Source organism: Labeo rohita, chromosome 16, assembly GCF_022985175.1.
Source record: "Labeo rohita strain BAU-BD-2019 chromosome 16, IGBB_LRoh.1.0, whole genome shotgun sequence".
Classification (NCBI taxonomy): domain Eukaryota; kingdom Metazoa; phylum Chordata; class Actinopteri; order Cypriniformes; family Cyprinidae; genus Labeo; species Labeo rohita.
Genome location: NC_066884.1, coordinates 25247978 through 25268736, shown reverse-complemented (window position 1 = coordinate 25268736; position 20759 = coordinate 25247978). Strand labels below are relative to the sequence as shown.

Sequence of the window (20759 nt, the reverse complement as noted above, 5' to 3'; positions counted from 1 at the left end):
GCCAGTGGCATCTGACAATATCCCTTACATAAATCTATTGTGCTGATAAATTTGACTTTCCCCAACTTCTCAATTAACTCCTTAATTTGGGGCATAGGAAAGGATTTGGATGCTGAATTCAGTTAATAAAAATCAATACAAAAACGTAAACTCCCATCCTTTTTCGGGACTAAGACAACCAGATTATACCATTCGCTTTGGTAAGGCTCCACAATACCATTCTCATGCATTACCTTAACCTCCTCAGTGAATGCTGACATCATCCTCTCAGGAATGTGGTAACTCATTCGTTTTACTTGAGCATTAGGTTTCAACACAATTTAATGCTGAACCAGGGTGGTACAACCAGGAGTACTCTGAAAGAGTTCTAGATCACATAACTCTTCAATTTGCCTTTTCCGTTCCCATGATAAGTGGTCAAGATTGACTGAGGAGGTACCCTGACTAGCAGATAAATACTGTCCCTCTATCTCTTCTTCATCATCTACCACCCTAATCAAATTCACACTTGCAGACTCTTTTTGTTGAAACCATTCCTTTAAGAGATTAATATGCAATGTTCTATGAGAACATGACTCACCAGGAGTAGAAATTTGATGTGGTAGGACCTAACTTCTTTGTGACCTTGAACGGACCCTGCCATTTACCCAGCAACTTGTTCTCTTCTGTTGGAAGCATGCTTAAAATCTGCTGCTGTACTTCAAAGGAGCACTGCTTTGTCTTTCTATCATACCAGCATTTCTGCCTTCTCTGTGATTCTTGTAAGTGTTCTGCTGCCAACTTGGTCATCTTCTCCAATTTCTCTCTGTGGAACTTCTCTGTACATGAACAGTATGTAAGGTAACCACTGCTCCCAATCAGACCCTGTCTCATTCACAAACTTACATAACATTTGAACAAGAGTTTGATTAAATCTTTCCACAAGACCATCGGTTTCTGGGTGGTACGGGGTGGTATTCAGACCTTTTATATTCAACAACTGATAAACCTGCTTTAACAATTTAAAGGTGAAATTGGTTCTATTCTTTATCAGTTAAGATTTCCTGGGGTAAACCCACCCTAGAAAAGAACTGCACCAAACAAAAAGCTACAGTTTTTGCTTTAATGTTTCTCAAAGGGAAAATCTCAGGATATCGGCTTGCATAGTCACAAATACTAACATATATTTGTTACCTGCTTTGCTTTTGCTCTACAGGACCTGCAATGTCCATGCCCAGCCATTAAAAAGGCACCTCTATTACTGGCAAAGGCATCAAAGGAGCTTTTGGGGGACCCTGATGGATAGTACTTCGGCATTCTGGACACCTCTTACATAATTCGGCTATATCTTTAGTCATACCTGGCCAGAAAAAAATGTTTGCGGATTGGATTTGATGGGACATATTATGGCAGCCCAAATGATAGAATGCCCCATTTTCATGACCATGGTGAGTACTTTCAAGAGGAGAACCATTTGTGATGCATTCCCGGTCTTACGATACAAAAGCTCATTCTCCAAGTAGAAAGAAGAACCCTTAAAAAACATCTCTTTACATTGCTTTCCATTTTCAACCTTTCTAGAATAGATAGGGCCAATTTCAGAATAGGTTTTCTGCAGTTCAGACTGCATGAGGCATTGGAGTAATGCTACGTTCAGGTATCATCATTCGGGGAACATAACAGACATTGGTAAGCTTTTTATTCAGGTTCGGACACATGGGTTTCTTATGGCCTATCTGGCCACAACTATAACACTTAATAGTCCCACCTGCACTTGATGTTTCTATTTGTTTCCCGAGTCTCTCACACATACTCTTACCACCTTCTAGCAGTGAGGATGTTTTGTGAGAATATGACTTGTTCCTTACGGTCTTCCATTGAGCAAAACTCCAAGGCTCAGTTCTACGCCAAGCAGCCACAAAGACATCAGCCAGCCTAACGAGGTATATCCAACTGCAGACCCGCAGCAGCACCAGTTTCAGAACCCCAGCCACAGAACCGGATGTGAGGGGCGGAGCTATTAACAACGAGATAAGCATGGCGGAGATGACGGTGAGTAGTCGCTAATGTTTTTGCTGTCATATGGTGAATAATTATTGTATTTATTAGGTTAAGTGTTTATACTTATTTTGTGATTGGCTTTATTATCCTACGGAATCTTCAATTTGTTGTCATTTTTAAGGTGTAGAACTTTTTCTGCGGATGTTTTGATTAATTTGTGGATCGCGTGTTGTAAATGGGCATTGCGGTGAAGTTTTAAAGACGCTAATTATTCATAAATATAAACAGGTTGTTCTAGTTTCCTCTGTTTTATGCATTGTTTGTGAGTTAATGTATTTTTGTTGCAGTAAGATGACAGCCAAAATTGCAACTGGAACATGGGTGCTACTAAAAAACAAGGTTGGTTATAAGAAGTCTGCTAAAGTTGGGATAAGTGTTAAATCTTTAGGTTTAACCTCAACCTTAACCTTTTTTTTTTTTAGGATATGCCCCAACAGATTGGTGGTGTGGACTGTGGAGTCTTCATGCTGATGGTAATTTGATATAAATTGATTATGGTGTGAATAATTAATTAATTTTTTTTTTTTGCTGTAAATGAGGAACAAGGAAATTTATTATTGTTATTATTATTATTATTATTATTATTATTGTATTTTATTTTATTTTATTATTTTTTAAAGAGAGAATAATCTTATTTTTTTGTTGTTTTCCAGTATGCTCTACATCTCACCTTGGGAGCACCCTTTGATTTTACATCTGTAAGTAATTATCAGTTAAAGTAATTTACCTTTACGTTGTTGTAGCAGTTAATGTTTCAATATTTAGTTTTTTTCTTCCAGTGTGACATGCCAAAGATTCGGAGATGGTGGACTCTAATTCTTTTAGAGAACTTTGGGGTTTTCTCTGAAAGGTAGATACTAGACATTTCCTTCAGCCCACTGTTACATTTCCACCCACTTCTGACCAGTTTTAAATTAACCAAGATATATTACAGTGCAGATATGCTTCAAGAGGCTCTTCCAAGTGAACAAGGAGAACAAGTTGAGCTTAGCAGCAGTGAGGTATGTCTCAAATATGATATATATATACAGTAGTCAACATTTCAAGTGGATCAAAACGTATCATCAAAGTTGTCCTAAAATCAAAACAATACCTGTTCTTGTCTTAGGACAACTTAATGATTAACTTTCATCTACTTCAAATTTTAAATGTTGACTACTCGCACACATGGTGTAGTTAACCACAGCAACATACAAAAACATTTTTGAGAAATATTAAAATCATTTTTTCCTTTAATATTCTGTAATCAAGGAGCTCCCAGTGATCAAAGACATGGCAGAAGCTGTGAAATGGATCTAATCAAATAAGCATCTGCTCAGAGGGCCAGTGGAAGAGCCTCTTTTCCTCAAAATGAACGAAGAGGACAAGGAAAAGGCCCTCAACAATCTCCTTGAACAAACAGACTCTTCAAGAGTGCCCTTCACATTTAATTTTGTTTTCAGGGATGACATGGAGTTATTTCTGCAAGAATGTCATGACAAAATGGGCCTAAGAGTGAACTGTTCAGTTGATACATTTTAATTTGAATTAATGCAAGATTGTCATGACAAAATGTGCGAATTGTGTGAATTGTTCATTTTGTAATTTTTGATTTTAATTTATACATGATTGTCATGACTAATTGGGCATAATAGTGAATTGTTTATTGGGTAAACTGTAATTGTTGTATAGTTTTAGTTTGTTTCTTTTAAAATTATGCTGCTGTTTGTGTGAGTGTGTAAAGTTTTATTGAAATGTTTTAATTTTCTTGTAGAGAAATGCATGATGCATGTTCTTTGCTTTGGAGTAAATGTTTATTTGTCATGTTGTGATTAAAGCATATTTAATATAAAATGCCTTAAGTTTCGAGCATTATTTTTAATATCATGAACAGAAAATAACTTGTGTAATGCAATGAAAGAACACCTTTATACAATAATATTAAACAAAATATTTTTTAAATGTTAAATGTATCGTAAGATGCACAAATAAAGTATAATGTTTCTTGTGAAATAAAAGCAAATTACGCTCCATAACCGTGGGTGGCGCTGCTCTGATAAGAACGTAAGTTCCACCCCTCACTTCCGGTTCTGTGGCTGGGGTTCTGAAACTGGGGTTCTGAAACTGGTGCTGCTGCGGGTCTGCAGTTGGATATTATTGAGCCTGACACCCTCCTCAGCTGAAGCTGGATCATGTTCTTTAATCCAAGTTTGCAGTTCAGGACACAACATTTTCAAAAACTGCTCCAAAATGATAGTCTCCGCAACCTTATAGACTGTCTTCTCTGCGGGTTTCACCCACTTGTAGAACAGATCCTTTTAATCGAACATACAATTCCTTTGGAGTTTCTTCCATCAACACCTCCATGGTATGAAACCACTGGCGACAGGTCTCGGAATTGATGGAATATTTCTTCAGTATAGCCACTTGCCCATAGTCAGCCATCTCTTCTACATTCATGGCCAGGTAGGCAGCACAGTCCTTACCATTAAGAAGAGGAACTAGTCGAAGGCCATTTACACACTGTAGCGATTCTCTCAAAGGTAGTCAGATAATGCTCAATGTCATCCATCTCACTGAGCTGCTGCATCTTTGGCTCTTTTAACGGACTCCCAGCAATGGACTACTTGCACTCAGCCTCATGATGCACTTCCATTTTGAAACCATACGGCTCAGTTATTTCCGGTTATGTACATTTTCAATCCGCTGTAATCATCTAGTTGACTTAAACGCCTAATAAAATGAGATTTTGTGGGATGATTTCAAATTCGGAAATTTTCAGAGACAGGAGAAGTCATATTCTGATAATTACTGAGTACAGAATTTTCCAAACTCAATGGAACGTGAAGTTTTAATCCAACATAAACCGATCTGAGAAAGCGGTGGCTGGTAATCATACATGATTGTTTATCACAGGGTGTCAGTACTCTATAGTGGCCTAATGCTGCAATTTGTGAGATCTGATGAATAAGATCATAATGAACCTTTATTTATCTGTATTAAATATGTTAGTCACTATTCTGTGTCATATTCTGTCATCATTTGACTGTATGTAGTCTAATACCAAAATATGAGTATTCAATAGTCGCACTGTCAGCGTGTTATTGTTAAAAATTATTTAAATGTTTAACATTGTTAAATAAGGCAGTTACCTCACATTCATTCAGCCATTTTAAACAATGGAATAAGCAGTATGGGCTCGGAATAAGAGCGCCAATGCACACAAACAAATTAGCCATGGTTTGGTTTTATTTTCAAATGCTGCATTATATATAAAGGCTTTGGGGCCATTTTTTCATACTGGGTGAACTATTACTTTGATATGTTTGCTTCTCCTAACCCTAGTACCTGCATTGTGAAGAATGTGCAGTCTAAGGAGGTGGTTTCTAGGCCTGTAAATGAGGGAATTGTTGCTATCTGCAACATCTGCGTGTCCCTCAGGAAAGCTCATGTCAGTCCTACCACTGACACATGCTCCAATTACAACCAAATTAGGAAGCATATTGAGGATGCTGAGCAGTGACAATGATTAAGGATATTTGGATACATGCATGGATCAGCTTTTTAGAGAGAAACAAAATGTTGAACAACAGAAAAAAGAGAAATGTCTGGATAATTTCCGCATAAAGAAGAAGTCTGCTAAGGAGTCAATAGAGTACTCCAAAGTGGTTTTGGAGCGGGCTGAAAGAAGTGTAGAATCAAATTGGCAAATATGGCAAATTATGCCATAAGAGCACTAAGAGCACATCAAGACAGAATGAATTCATGTGATTTAGCAACTGCGGGTACAGTACTGCTTGCAATACCAATTTTTGGGTGGATCGCTGGTGAGAATTACACTACTCTTACCATCACCCTGAATTGTAACCATTTTTGAAGTTATGCAGTTAAAACTGATGAGTTTTCAAGAGATTTCTGTTGCCCTCTAGGTCCAATAATTATGAGTGAGGGAGAGCGGGGATTTGAAGAAGCTTCAAATGCCTTGGGAGATGCTCAATGTTACAAACAAAACTTCGAGTCTCATATGAGGAACTGCAATCAAAAAGTTTTTCATTATGAGGGTATAATCTCTAGGACACAGATTGAAATTGAGCAGACCACTGAGGCTCTGAAGAGGATTGAGGTAGAGATTAAAGAGGTTCAAAAGCATCTAGAGGACACAGGAAATATTAAAAACATGGCCAGGAGATCTGTAAACCTTCTGAGTGTTTTTAGTGGAAGAGTCACTGTACTGGAGAGGCAAACACAACGTTTCATCCTCTGGCAACCTGTGGTAAAATCCATGGAAGATGTGATGAAAGCAGTAGTAAATATTGTTGAGAATCAGCTCCTCTATAATGATGGTGTACCAGGCCTTATTAATCTAAGATCATGTGGTTATAAAATCTAAAATGCATGTTTGCATTAAAGTAAAAATGGATGACAAACACGTCTTTCGTATGGAATTAAATAGCAAGCACTTTAAGTGTCTTGTTTATCATATTTAACAAGCAGTGTTATTACTTCTGATCTATTATACTGACATTTTTCCTTAACATCAATAAACCAAAATCAACAGACAAAAAAAACAAAGAATAGCTGCTGACTGAGATGAAGGAGTTCTGAGGAGAGAAAGTAAAAGTAGAACCAGCAGTCCTGTTGACATTGTCAGACTCCAGCTGGGGTGGGGCCATGCATCACCAGCCAATCAGAGAGCAGCTAGAGACAACAACACGCCCCTTACGCAGTTTGGAGTTTTCAGGGGGTTTTTTTCACACTATTTATACTACAAAGTTTTATAGACTAGTGCATAAGTAGCCTACACAATTTGGAAAGTACCTATAATGTGAAGATTTGAAATCAAATCTATGACGGGAAACACTGATATTTACCAATGCCTTTAAAAAAAAACAGTTAATCTTAAAAAATGAAGCATATACAACAACCCAAATAGGAAATAAAGCATTATCAAATAAACATGTGTCTTATTCTGTGTCCTAAACTCCTGAAACATTGGTGTCTCATATTTTAGAGCAAAAATCAGATGCAATACACTTTGTAATCATTAACATTTTCATAAGTAACTGTAATTTAATTACACACATAATTAAGTTACATGTAACTAGTTACTCCCCAACACTGCGTACCTCAACAGAACACAGAACCAGGAAACACGTGTGTTCAGGGAAAGTGAAACTGAAGTGTAGTTGAGCTGTATTCATGCCTCTGTATTCATGGCAGGAGCCAGAGTTTTTCGGGATGAGTTCTTGTGTTCAGTGTGTCAGAATCTCCTGAAGGATCCAGTGACCATCCAATGTGGACACAGTTACTGTGAGAGCTGTATTACAGGCTGCTGGGATCTGGAGAATCAGACGAGAGTCTTCAGCTGCCCTCAGTGCAGACAAACCTTCAGTCCAAGACCTGCTTTAGCTAAAAACACCATGCTAGCTGAAGTGGTGGAGAAACTCAAGAAGGGAAATTATCCTTCTGACTGTGACGCTGGAGCTGGAGATGTGCAGTGTGACGTTTGTACTGGAAGAAAATCCAAAGCCGTCAAGTCCTGTCTTATGTGTCTGAACTCTTACTGTCAGAATCACCTTGAACAACATGAGAGCTGGTTTCAAGGAAAGAGACACAATTTGACTGATGCCACTGGTCCACTGAGGGAGATGATCTGCCAAAAACATGAGAAGCTCCTTGAGGTTTTCTGTCGCACTGATCAGAAATGTATATGTGTCCTGTGTACGATGGATGAACATAAAAACCATGACACTGTGTCAGCTGCAGCACAGAGGACAGAGAAACAGGTATTTAAAACTAGATACAGATGAAATATTGCTGGCTGAGATTCATTTCGTATGTGTTTATATCAGCATTCATATTAACAGTTTACACCATTCACACTGCACACAACAGCAGAGATTATTAGCAGCTGAAATGTTCCATAAACTTTTATCAACAGTCTTTGTTAAAATACACTTTGATTAAACAACATAAAATAATGGAGTGAAATAGTCCACCGTTCTTTGCCAAAATATATACTTTCATCAGTCAAAATACAAGCTCTTCTACACAGCAGAAACACTGTCAGTCTAAAGCTCTAAGTCTGTGTCAGTTTCACTTTCATAATACTTATGCTTGCAGTGTGAAACAGGCCTTAATCTTTTTGTTAATTCATGTATGATTGTGGTAAATGATCAATCAGCTCATCTGGAGTTTGAATCTACAGCCATTAGTCCTACGTTTACTGGATTCATCTTTTCACACAATGATTTAGTGCCAGTGCACTGTAATAAAAAACAAAAACAAAACAAAAAAGTCTTTCAAAAAGTTGTTTCTCCTTAATATAATTTGTTATCCCGCTAACTTAAAAAAATTCATTAAAGTAAAATGTCATTAAAGTTAGCCTCTGGTAAGCTGGGAGAAGAGCAGAGTAAACTTTATAGTTACTCAATGTGTATATGATATCAGTAAAACATTGTCAGATTACATTTGTAAGGATCATAATTGCCGCTTCCATAGACATCAGCGTGTATTTTGCAAACAATAAATGCATTGTGTATTTAAATGTCTGGAACCTAAAATAAGCATTATATGGTTGAAAACACTGAACAGTTTTGATAATATGACAACCACTCAGCGTTTCCCATCAGGCTCTGTGCCAGCCAAGTAGATTTGGAATTCAGAGGTCGATCACGTGATGCACAGAGCGTTCTAATCACACCAGTGTGATCATGCGCTGCAGGAACCAGCCAAGAAGATCACACTCGTGATCGTACTCGTTAAGGGTTAAGTGACAACTGGAATATTTTAGTTGACTAAACTATACATTTTAAGTCAGTAGGGTAACAAATTATTTTAAGTTGAAACAACATTTTTTTTTCCCGGTGTAGTTTTCAGCAACATTTACTATCATCCATTTGTTTTCTAGCACCAGTTGAAGGAGATGCATAATACGCTCCAGCAGAGAATTCAGCAGAAAGAGAAAGATCTTCAGCAGCTGAGAGAGGCTGTGGAGTCTCATAAGGTGAGTCTGGAGAGGAAGAGAAGTTTTGTCTCAGTCTCAGTTTAAACTCATCTTTTTTAGTCCCACTGTGTGTCTTAACAGCGCTCTGCACAGGCAGCAGGGCAGGACAGTGAGAGGACCTTTACTGAGCCCATCCGCTCAGTCATTGAGAAAAGCCACTCTGAACTGATACAGCTGATCAGAGATCAGGAAAAGGCTGCAGTGAGTCAAGCTAAAGGACGACTGGAGCAACTGGAGCAGGAGGTCAATTATCTGAGGAGGGGAGACACTGAGCTGGAGCAGATTTCACACACACAGGATCACATACAGTTCTTGCAGGTAACAGAAATCTAGAAGAACAGGATAATAGTAAACTTGAGCAACATCCTGCTGTGACAGGAGACTCACAGAGAAGCATTTCATGAGTGTGGTATTACATAATCATCAGTCAGACTCTCATGAGTCCTTGTGAAGTTTCAGTGTCTCTAACCACTCCAAATTTATAAATAATGGTCAATCTAATCATAGCCTTTTCTGCTGCTTTTCCTGAGAATCTACTCAACCCTACAATGAGATTCCATTGATCTTTTTAAGCTGTTAGGGACCCACTGTCCTGCAAAGTTTATTTCCAACCCGCTTCAGCACACCTGGCCTGTGACCTGTTAAGTGATTTTGAAGACCTTGATTAGCTGGTTCAGGTGTGTTTGATTAGGGTTGGAGCTAAGCTCTGCAGGACAATGGGTCCCAAAGAGCAGGGTTGAAGACTCATGATCCAAACTATTTCCTAGAAAGTTCACATAGGCCTATATAGTGTAAGTGGCAAACACTAGAATTTTTAATGTGATATAATGAATATGAGAATGAAGCTGATGTTGGGATTGTGCTGGAAGTGCTGGATTGAGGTGATTTACTAAAGATCAGTCAAGTCAACGTGAGCCGCACAAATCTGATGTTGATGCAGGTTATTGGGTGAAATGTGGAGATGATGAGTTTTGATTACTTTTTCTGTAGACTTTCCAGTCTCTTTCGGCACCTGCTGAATCTACAGACATAAATGCAGATCAAGTCCTTTCTCTCTTCACTTCTGATGGCCTGAGAGAATCTTTCCATCAGCTGAGAGACAAACTGGAGGATTTCTGCAAAGAGGAGCTCAAGAAGATCTCAGACAGAGGTAAAGTCCTGGGACCTTATTTATCAACAGTGCATAGAAAAGGTTATATATTTAGTCCTTATATTTACACACATTCCTGTATATAAGTACAAGTTGGTAGATCTCACACTTTGCATGAAACTGTTCATACGCACTCATTACACACATATCTGTGCGTAGGCAATGTTGATAAATGAGAGCCGTGGAGATTCCTCTGCTCCATCATCTCATACCATGGAGAACATCATATTAGAAATATCTTAGGAACGAATGCAGGATCAAGAGTTTAACACTGTTCATGTCTGTTGCTTTCCACAGTCACATTAACCAACGTTGTTCCCAGGAGCAGGAATGACTTCCTACAACGTAAGTCAAGAAAACAAGCAGAAAAACTCACTGTGTGTTTATGTTCTTGCTGTAGAAGGTGAAAGATGAGTTTTACAATTGATGTTGTAAATGATGATTTGCACAGGAAATCTGGTCATTTGTACTGATGATACACTGAACATGAAGAGTTCAGCGACATGAAAAGATCAAACAGATTCATAATTCCTGATTCTGATGTGTTTTTTCTTCATTAGATTCCCTTCAGCTCACTCTGGATCTGAACACAGTGAATAAATGGCTCCGTCTGTCTGAGAGCAACAGAGTAATTACTTTCACTGAAAAAAAACGGCGTTATCCTAATCATCCAGACAGATTTGATTATTGGTATCAGGTGTTGTGTAGAGAGAGTGTGTGTGGACACTGTTACTGGGAGCTGGAGTGGAGTGGAAATAAGAGTGTGTGTATATCAGTGTCATATAAGAGCATCAGCAGGAAGGGATGGGGTACTGAGTGTGGGTTTGGATATAATAATCAGTCCTGGAGTTTGTTGTGCTCTTCCTCCAGATACTCATTCATACACAATAACATAAAGACTGATCTCGCTGTGAAGTCCATCAGCAGTAGAATAGGAGTGTTTGTGGATCACAGTGCAGGAACTCTGTCCTTCTACAGTGTCTCTGACACAATGAGCCTCATCCACACAGTCCAGACTGCATTCACTCAACCGCTGTATCCTGGGTTTTGTGTTCATGAAAGATCATCAGTGAAACTGACAGACTGTATAGAGAGATTCTACCCTTAATGCTTTGAGATGCATGATTCATTTATTTGTTGCTAACTGTGGAATACATTTTCATTTTTAGGTTACAGCACTAATGTTTACTTACACCGAGGATGAGCATGTGAGGTGCACAACAATATCAAACTTCCTAAGTAGCTGTAATGTGTTAAATGAAATGACTGAATCTACATTGGTGTATTCTGGTGCATTCTGAAAACATTTGTTGCATCTATACTAAATGGTTTGAATAATAAATATATTAAGCACATTGTGGTAGGCATGAATGCTTTACACCTGTAAAAAAACATACATAAAAAAAGTTTTACAGAAACTGTAGAGTAGCTACAACTGAAGTTACAATATTGCAATTATGGTATACTTACAAAAGTTTACTTACAACGTACATATGTAGGTACACTATTATAACTACAGATTGAACATGCAGGTACTTTAAATGTAGGTACAATGTAAGAACATTAAGTTATAATGAAAGCATGTGTCATGTAAGTACAAGACATAGTTGTTAAGACCACCTAATGGACCCAAGGGTCAACAAAACATCTGTTAAGAAGAGAGAATACATTCTTAGAAAGTTTATGGATGTTGACAGACATAGAAGGATGTTTATTCATCTTTTCGAAGACTGGGCTGGAGGTGCTTTGAACCTGCGATGACTATCACCACTCATAGCACAGCAATGCAGACATTTACATTTAAGGTACAGACACACTGATTTATTGAAATTGACACATACAGGAATATCAATCTAAAATTCTGGCATTACTAGGTAGAGGGGAGAGATATTGGACCAATGTCTGATTTGATATACTGACCAGCTTCTCCAGTGCTGCTGCCGTAGTGTCTGTTTTGTTGATTGAAACTGTAATGTGGAAAAGAGCTGCGAGCACTTGGTCCTGAACATCTTGAGGAATGTTGAAAAGTCTTTTGGCTGAAGGATTAGAAGCTGCTACAGGTGTTGTGTTTTTACTTTTAGCTTTAGCCTTCGCAGTGACCGGGTTGAATGTAGTAGGTGGAGTCGGATCACAATCGGAAGAGGCAAGAAAAATGCAGTGGTGTAATGTAACAAAGTAATAATACTTTGTTACAGTATACTTTAGAGTCTGGGGTGTGCGATATATAGTATGTCTTCTGTGATAATATGGTAAGTGTTGTTGTAATGTTGTGCGATCTGACATAATCAAATTTAAGCTGAACTTAAGTCAGCTTAAAATAATTTGTTACCCTGCTGCCTTACAATTTTAAGTTCAGTCAACTAAAATAAGTTTATTCAACTTGAAATGTTAAGTTGTACTAAGTAACAACTTAGATATTTGTGTTTGCTAAACTTAACAGATGGGTAAGTAACCCAGCTGCCTTAAAATTTTAAGTTGATTCAACTCAAATATCTAAGTTGTCACTTAGTATAATTTAACATTTCAAGTTGAATAAACTTTTTTGAGTTGACTGAACTTAAAATTTTAAGGCAGCCAGGTTACAAATTATTTTAAGTTGACTCAACAAATAGTTTTTTACAGTGTAGAGAGTGCATGCACATTGATTTATTATTCTATTAAACTCAAAATTCCAGGCATTCTAAATTGTAGATGGCAAAAATGCTTCTGTATGCTTTCTATATTTATATAATTTATAGTTAATCTATATCACACAAAGTGTACTGTTTTTTCTGCAGATGTCAGCATAACACATTTAATTTTTTACTATTTCTTTCATGTCTTAAATTATTTCAAATATCAGTACTCAAAGTTTTATGTTAAAAACAAAAAAAAAAACAAATCTGTAACTGCACTTTAAATGCATCCATGTCCCCTCTGAGATTCAACTGTAAATATGTACATCTAAATGCTATTCCAGATGCAGATTCCAGACATGTTTTCTTATGTTGGAATAAAACAATACTAAGTACTGGAAGAAGTGCTTCTTATTCTTACCCAAAAATACAACATGGAAGAAAGAGTTAAAACCAAACACAATCTTGATACTCAAGCTGTGTATGAACATTTTGTATATATTTATTTGCTTCTTTTCCATTTTGCATTTACCTGGACTTTTACTTTCAATACTTAAGTACATTTAAGATTTAAAAAATACTTTCTGTATTTAAATACAATAAATATCACATACTTTAAGACTTTTACTCAAGTAATATTCTAAATGGTGACTTCAACTTCTACCAAAGTCATTTTCTGGATGGATTTCAGGTACTTTATACGCCACTGGAAAAATTTTAACAAATCTTGGTGAGATAATCCTGTTAGAACTGCCATGTTATGGCTGAATAGATTCTTCAAAATTTTAGGTACTGGCCATTTGAGGCTTCGGACCAAACAAACACTCCTGCGTTTGGAAAGAGGGTTGGAGAGTCTTTCGCCTCCAGCAGTTTGGGTGTTATCAGTGTCATCGTCTGGATCTGACAAGGGATAATAATCTATATCAGATTAGACATAATCCTTGTCAAACTGGGAAAGCCCAGTAGGAAAGAAACTGCTAAGATGAGAGCACGCATAGCATGCAGAAACAAGTAAACAGTAATGAGTATGTGAATCCGATTGGATGGGAATAGGTGTGGGTGATATGGCAAAAATGTATAGTACAAATCACGATTCTTTGTCATGTGGGTTTTTCTATTTTAGAAGTCATCTGAGCAGTACAGCCAAATGAATTTCCTTTAAAAACAAAGCCTTACAAGGTAACAAAAAATAAAATAAAAAAGAATGGCAGACATTTTAGGCCAAAATGGACGAAGATAAAAATCTTTGTATATATTTGATCTTTGTTATTAAAAAATAAGGACTTAGATACACATTACAAATACTAATATACAAATAAAACTAACTGTGCTTTATTTTTCAGGTACAGTAGGTGTATTTAGCAGTAAGAAACTGAATGAACAAATATAAATATAAAAAATTACATACTCTTTACTGTATAAATTATACACTGTTATTAAAGCAACTGTGTTACAGTTCCTCAGTCAAGAACAATGAGTGATTTTTTTTTTCTTTTCTTTTTTTTTTTATTTTGTTGTTTTATTAACATTAAAGGAATAGTTCACCTAAAAATGGTTAAGTTCACAACTATCTCTTCAGACTTAGTACTGTGCTGTGTCGGCATTAACGAGGTACACAAGACCATCACGCTCTTATTAGATATGGTTGCTAAGCAGCCCTGCACTCTGCGGATACAGAGGTGAGGCATCATGATGCTCAGGTGAGTCTGAATGTGACTCTGACGCGTGTTTGTGTTTCTGTGGATCTGCAGGAGTCTGTACAGAGAAATGCTCTTCCTCACACTGGCTGCCATGGGCAAAGATCACATCAATGAAATATTTTTAGCTGAAACATGATCTCTCTTGATTCATAAAAAGTCAATGGCTGCCGTCACTTTGAGACTCAAAAAAGCATATCAGGAAACACAATTAATACCCATGGGTCCTGATGACATATTGAGCTCTTTTGATGTGAAAAAATCTCTGCAAGAACTAAACATTATTTACAGCATTATTACCTGTAATCTTTTCACCAAAAGTTGTTTCTGTATCCCACAATTCTGAGCAAGCTGACACCCACCCGGCCCTCTGCGATTTCATAGGCTCTGATGTGGCATCTGGATTTAGCTTGTTTGTTTCTGTTGGTTTGACTTCATGAAACTCAAAGTTGAAGATCTGGTTGTGAATGCCTGAAGGCATCATGGGAGTTGAGATGATTCTGCACTGGAGTTACACTCTGAGCTTCTTCATGTTTGTGTGAGATGTTTTCCAACCAACAGATCCATGGTCTTTGTTCTGGACAAGAGAGTAAACTCGTCTGGTCAGGACTAGTTAGTTCTTCTGAACTGTGTTTGTGTGTGAGAGATAAATGAGAGCTGCTCTTGATCCACAAACACATTTTATTCAGTCATTTTAAAACACCTCTCTGGCAGGCAAGTGCAGCTCCTATCTCTTTGAATGGGGAAACATCAAATTCTACAAAACTGTTCACCAAGCTTATGATTAAATTTCATATTTGAAATCAGCAATGAAATCTGACAAGAACTGCCTCGTAAATATTGTTCCTTATGCTCCAGTAGCGTTAAAAAAAAAAAAAAAAAGTTATTTCTTAAGCTAGATCAGCCAGCGCACATGCGCAGTACCGAGCGCACGTCTCAGAATGCTAAATGCATCGGGCTGAAGCTAGCAAAAATCATTTGGGTCGCGCCTGGCGCCGCACTGCGCTGAGTGTATGATAGGGCCCCATGACTTCATGTGACACTCTGATTGTCTGACGTCCATGTGCTGCCACCAGGATCACGTTCAGTTCGTTCTACCACAAACCAGCTGGTTTTATTATTGAGCCATTATTCACAAGACCATCAAACACATTCACTTCTAAACTCTCACTCAGGTTAAGAACAGATTGTTCATCAATATGTCATCATTTCCTCTTATTCACACCTGTGATTTTTTTTTTTTGTTTTGATGTCCTTCTATATACAGCAGGATATAGGGGTGAGCGGGGCACAATCTAACACGAGTTTAGATGTAACACGCGTGGTTTAAATATTTCCACACAAGCCAGCATAACTAAACTTACAGCATTTACTAGTTGCCATAGCAACACTATACAGAGAAAAAAGTGCGCCAAAATTCAAAGGCCTTTTGAAGATATCACTGAAAATTTATTTTACCACAGTAAAAGTAAATTTCTGGCTGAAGTAAGTTTTTCATCTCAGTTTTTAGTATTCATTTAAAATAAGACAAATCTGCTATTATTTTAATCTTAAATCTGTTATTTATCAGTTTAGATAGTTTATTAATGCTTGGCAAACCAACAGAAGAACCACTATCCAGTCGCGCTGATGGGGAACGTTGTAACACTGCGTTACAATCTGCCCCACTATATTAAACTATGCTAATCTATGACATTAGCATAGTAGTTTTCATTATTTACTTTTATGGATTTTAAAAAGAAACCACAAGAAAGAGGTGAATAAAGACTGACAATCAATGTTTAATGTTGAAAAAAAATATTATTTCAAGAAATGTAAAGCATTTTGGCTCGTTTATGTGTCTTGTGTTCTTTGAGAGCTGTGTTTAGAGGGAGGGAATCATTTTTCTGAATGTCTGAATGTGTTTCATCTAAACATTGTTTTCAACTATACTGTATAGCTGTGTTTTGCAATCATAGCAGTCCCACGCATGGTTGCAATGTGTTCGTTGTGAACCTCAAAAATTATACTTTTTTTTTAATTCTTAAAAAAAACGCTATCATTTTATTTGAAAAAATGTAATCATTTTATTTTATTGACAAAATATTTTAGTTTGTCGTGTATATTTTTTCATTTGATCAGATAACATTTTAAGCTGTCATATGGCCATGTTACAACATGCCCCTCACATGTTCCAATGTACCCCACCTACAGGGCATGTTGTCACTTTTCACTGTTCAAATAACAAAAAACGTACACACTGTAATTATGAAACAAAGCTACATATTTGTACTAGACAAGTGTGAAAATAACGTTATACTCTGTTATACTCTAAGTGTGTACAAAAAATTATACTCTGAACCCCACGTGGATTTACACAAACTGAGAGATTCAAAAAGTGTTAGGTTGTGCCCCGAACTCCCCCTAATACAAATATATGAAGGTACTAGATACATTCAAACCAGCCGACTTCCAGAACATTTTACAATAAATATTTAATACCAACAGAACTAAAACAAAGCTACTTTTACAAAGCTGCACAGTTACAATGTTTAATTTGCAATTATTCATTTCATTGTTAGTTCATGTTAACTGATGTAGTGAATGAATGTTAACAAATGAAAGCTTACTGTAAAGTAATATCAATAATCAGAATGAAAAAGACTGGATTTTCTTTAATCAAATTAGTTTTGCTTTTGATCCAGAAAAAACAGTAAACCCAGCGTAGAGCGGCTGAGTGAATGTAGTCTGGACTGTGTGGATGAGGCTCATTGTGTCAGAGACATTGTAGAAGGACAGAGTTCCTGCACTGTAATCTACATACACTCCTGTTCTACTGCTGATGGACTTCACAGGGAGATCAGTCCATATGTTGTTGTGTCTGAATGAGTATCTGGAGGGAGAGCAGAACAAACTCCAGGACTCATCATTAAATCCAAATACACGATCATTACCCCGTCCCTTCCTGCTGATGCTCTTATATGACACTGATATACACACACATTTACTCCACACCAGCTCCCAGTAACAGCGTCCACACACACTCTCTCTACACAACACCTGAGGATACACATCAAATCTGTCTTGATGATCAGGATACAACTGCTCTGTGTCAGTGTTAGTAATCATTCTGTTGTTCTCAGACAGAAGGAGCCAATTATTCACTGTGTTCACATCCAGGGTGAGCTGATTGGAATCTGATGGAGAAAAAACACATCAGAATCAGGAATTATGAATCTGTTGGATCTTTTCATGTAGCTGAACTCTTTATGTTCAGTGTATCATCACTGTCTCAGACGACCAGATATCCTGTGCAAATCATCATTTACAACATCAATTACTGTATAAAACACTTTTTTTGCCTTCTGCAGAAAGAACATCAACACACTAAGGTTCTCTGCTTGTTTCCTTACTGACTTACATTGTAGGAAGTCATTCCTGGTTCTGGGAACAGTGTTGGTGAATCTGACTGTGGAAATCAACAGACATGAACAGTGTGAATCTCTTGATCCTGCATTCATTCCTAAGACATTTCTAATATGGTGTTCTCCGTGATATGAGATGATAATGGACTCGTTTCTGAGAGCACATGAATCTCCAGGACTTTACCTCTGTCTGAGATTTTTTTGAGCTCCTCTTTGCAGAAACTCTCCAGTTTGTCTCTCAGCTGATCTACAGTTTCTCTTGGGTCATCAGAAGAGAGGAGAGAAATGAAGGGATTGTCATTTACGTCTGTAAATTCAGGAGCTGCTGAGAGAGACTGGAAACTCTACAGAAAACAGAAATTAAAACTCATCAGCTCCATACTTCATCCAATAACCTGCACCAACATCAGATTTGTGCAGCTCACATTGTCTTGACTGATCTTTAGTGAATCACCTCAATCCGGCACTTTTACAGCATTAGCTTCATTCTTCTCATATTCATTATATCACATTAGAGCTACAGATTCTAATATTTTCCACTTACAATATATGTGAACTTTCTAGGAAATAGTTTGGATGATAAAACATCTGCTAAGAACATAAATGTCTATCTAACAGCTCAAGCACATCAATGGAATCTCATTGTAGGGTTGAATAGATTTCCTTAGGAAAAGCAGCTTAATTAGATTGACCATTATTTATAACTTTAAAGCAGTTAGAGACTGCAGTGGACCTCTAGTCCACTATGATCCTGTTATTCTAGATCTCTGTTACCTGCAGGAACTGGATGTGATCCTGTGTGTGTGAAATCAGCTCCAGCTCAGTGTCTCCCCTCCTCAGATCATTGATCTCCTGCTCCAGTCGCTCCCGTTGTTTTTTAGCTCGACTCACTGCAGCCTTTTCCTTATCTCTGATCAGACGTATCAGTTCAAAGAGGTTTTTCTCAATGACTGAGCGGATGAGCTCAGTAAAGATCCTCTCACTGTCCTCCCCTGCTGTCTGTTCAGAGAGCTGTTGGGACACATGGTGATTCAGGCTTCGGTGGGACTGAAAGAGGAACGTTTGAACTGAGACTGAGACAAACTTCTCTTCTTCTCCAGACTCACCTTATTAGACTCCACAGCCTCTCTCAGCTGCTGAAGATCTTTCTCTTTCTGCTGGATTCTCTGCTGGAATGTCTTCTGTAACTCTTTAAGCTGCTTCTGCAGGACAAACAGATGATAGTGAATGTCACAAAAAACTACTGACACTAAATCATCATGTGAACACATGAATCTAGTAAACGTGCAATTGATAACTAATGGCTGTAGGATCAGTTACACTCATTCATGAATTACGATTAAGATTAAGGCCTGTTTCATACTGTAAGTCTAACTACAGTAAAAATGAAATTGATACAGATGTTCAGCTTCACAATGACAGTGCTTCTACTGTGTAGAAGAGCTTGTATTTTGACTGATGAAAGTATATATTTTATCAAAAAACAGGTAAATACTTCACATCATTATTTTATGCTGCTTAATCAAAGCCTGTTTTATGAAATGTTGTATTGATTAATACAGTGCCTTTTCAACAAACAGTAAAACTCTTCTTGCAGCTGGTGTTCCTTTCTGCTGCCGTGTGCAGTGTGAATGCTGTAAGCTGTTAATATGGGTGCCGATATAAACACGTATGAAACAAGTGCCAACAATATTTAATGCGTGTCTAGTTTTAAATACCTGTTTCTCTGTCCTCTGTGCTGCAGCTGACACAGTGTCATGGTGTTTATGTTCATCCATCGTACATAGCACACATATACATTTTTGATCCGTGCGACAGAAAACCTCGAAGAGCTTCTCATGTTTCTGGCAGATAATTTCCTGCAGTGGACCAGTGGCATCAGTCAAATTGTGTCTCTTTCCTTTAAACCAACTTTCATGTTCCTCAAGGTGATGCTGACAGTAAGAGTTCAGACACACCAGACAGGACTTCACGGCTTTGGATTTTCTTCCAGTACAGACGTCACAGTGCACATCTCCAGCTCCAGCGTCACAGTCAGTAAGTTTGGTCTTCTTCAGTTTCTCCACCACTAAAGCCAGCATGGTGTTTGTAGCTGAAGCATGTCTTGGACTGAAGATCTGTCTGCACTGAGGGCAGCTGTAGACTCTCACCTGTTCCTTCTGATTCCAGCAGCCTGTAATACAGCTCTTACAGTAGCTGTGTCCACACTGGACGGTCACTGGATCCTTCAGGAGATCCTGACACACTGAACATAAGAACTCATCCTGAAAAACTCTGGCTTCTGCCATTTTACTTATTGAATGCAGAGACACAAACACACACTACGGTTTCTCTTTCTCTGAGCAAACGTGTTTCCTGTTTCCTGGTTCTGTGTTGGGGAGTAACTAGTGACAGAATGACATGATTTAATTACAAAATAAAAGTAACTGCAATCTGTTAGTTACTGTGAAAAAAAGCTGTAATTAAATTTTAATTAAATTAAAGGTGTGTAATTAAATTAGTTACTTATGAAAATGTTAATGATTACAAAGGGGGTTACATCTGAATGACGTAATGAAATGGCAAGACACTTACATCTGTAAATACACTTTTGTGTATTTACAAGCTCAAGATGCAGAGTTCCAGATGTCAAAATAAGATTTTATTGAACACAGCAACAAAGCCGAGATGACAGCTGCCACATCTGAGTCTTTGTCTGTCCAGGCACTCATACTTATACCCTGTTCTTTTCAGTCTTTCATCCAAAAAATAAAAATTCGGTCTCTGATTGGTTTTACTCCTCTAGTTTTGCTAAAATGAATTTTTACTCCTCTTGGTTTACTATCTAGTTACTTTCCTGCTAGTTTAATCATTTTCCATACTATCCTC

At 37.6% G+C, this 20759-nt stretch overlaps 2 protein-coding genes across 3 annotated transcripts; one reads left to right on the top strand and one right to left on the bottom strand.

Moving 5' to 3' along the window:
* Positions 1-7173: 7173 nt before the first annotated feature.
* Positions 7174-11686, top strand: LOC127178474 (tripartite motif-containing protein 16). 2 transcript variants are annotated; one of them, XM_051131364.1, is made up of 6 exons: positions 7174-7805; positions 8930-9025; positions 9119-9343; positions 10016-10175; positions 10473-10520; positions 10736-11686. In XM_051131364.1, exons 1-6 carry the CDS (start codon positions 7233-7235, stop codon positions 11281-11283), a joined length of 1650 nt encoding a protein of 549 aa, XP_050987321.1. In that variant the 5' UTR covers positions 7174-7232; the 3' UTR covers positions 11284-11686. The 2 variants fall into 2 exon arrangements, with proteins under 2 accessions (XP_050987321.1, XP_050987320.1); XM_051131363.1 differs by having other exon boundaries at positions 9107-9343; positions 10736-11684.
* A 5258-nt stretch (positions 11687-16944) lies between these two features.
* On the bottom strand, positions 16945-20228 carry LOC127178475 (tripartite motif-containing protein 16). The gene is made up of 6 exons (XM_051131365.1): positions 19610-20228; positions 18998-19093; positions 18666-18902; positions 18076-18235; positions 17888-17935; positions 16945-17663 (listed from the first exon to the last, which is right to left on the bottom strand). The coding sequence occupies exons 1-6, from the start codon at positions 20177-20179 to the stop codon at positions 17146-17148; spliced, it is 1629 nt and encodes a 542-aa protein (XP_050987322.1). The 5' UTR covers positions 20180-20228; the 3' UTR covers positions 16945-17145.
* Between the last annotated feature and the right edge of the window lie 531 nt (positions 20229-20759).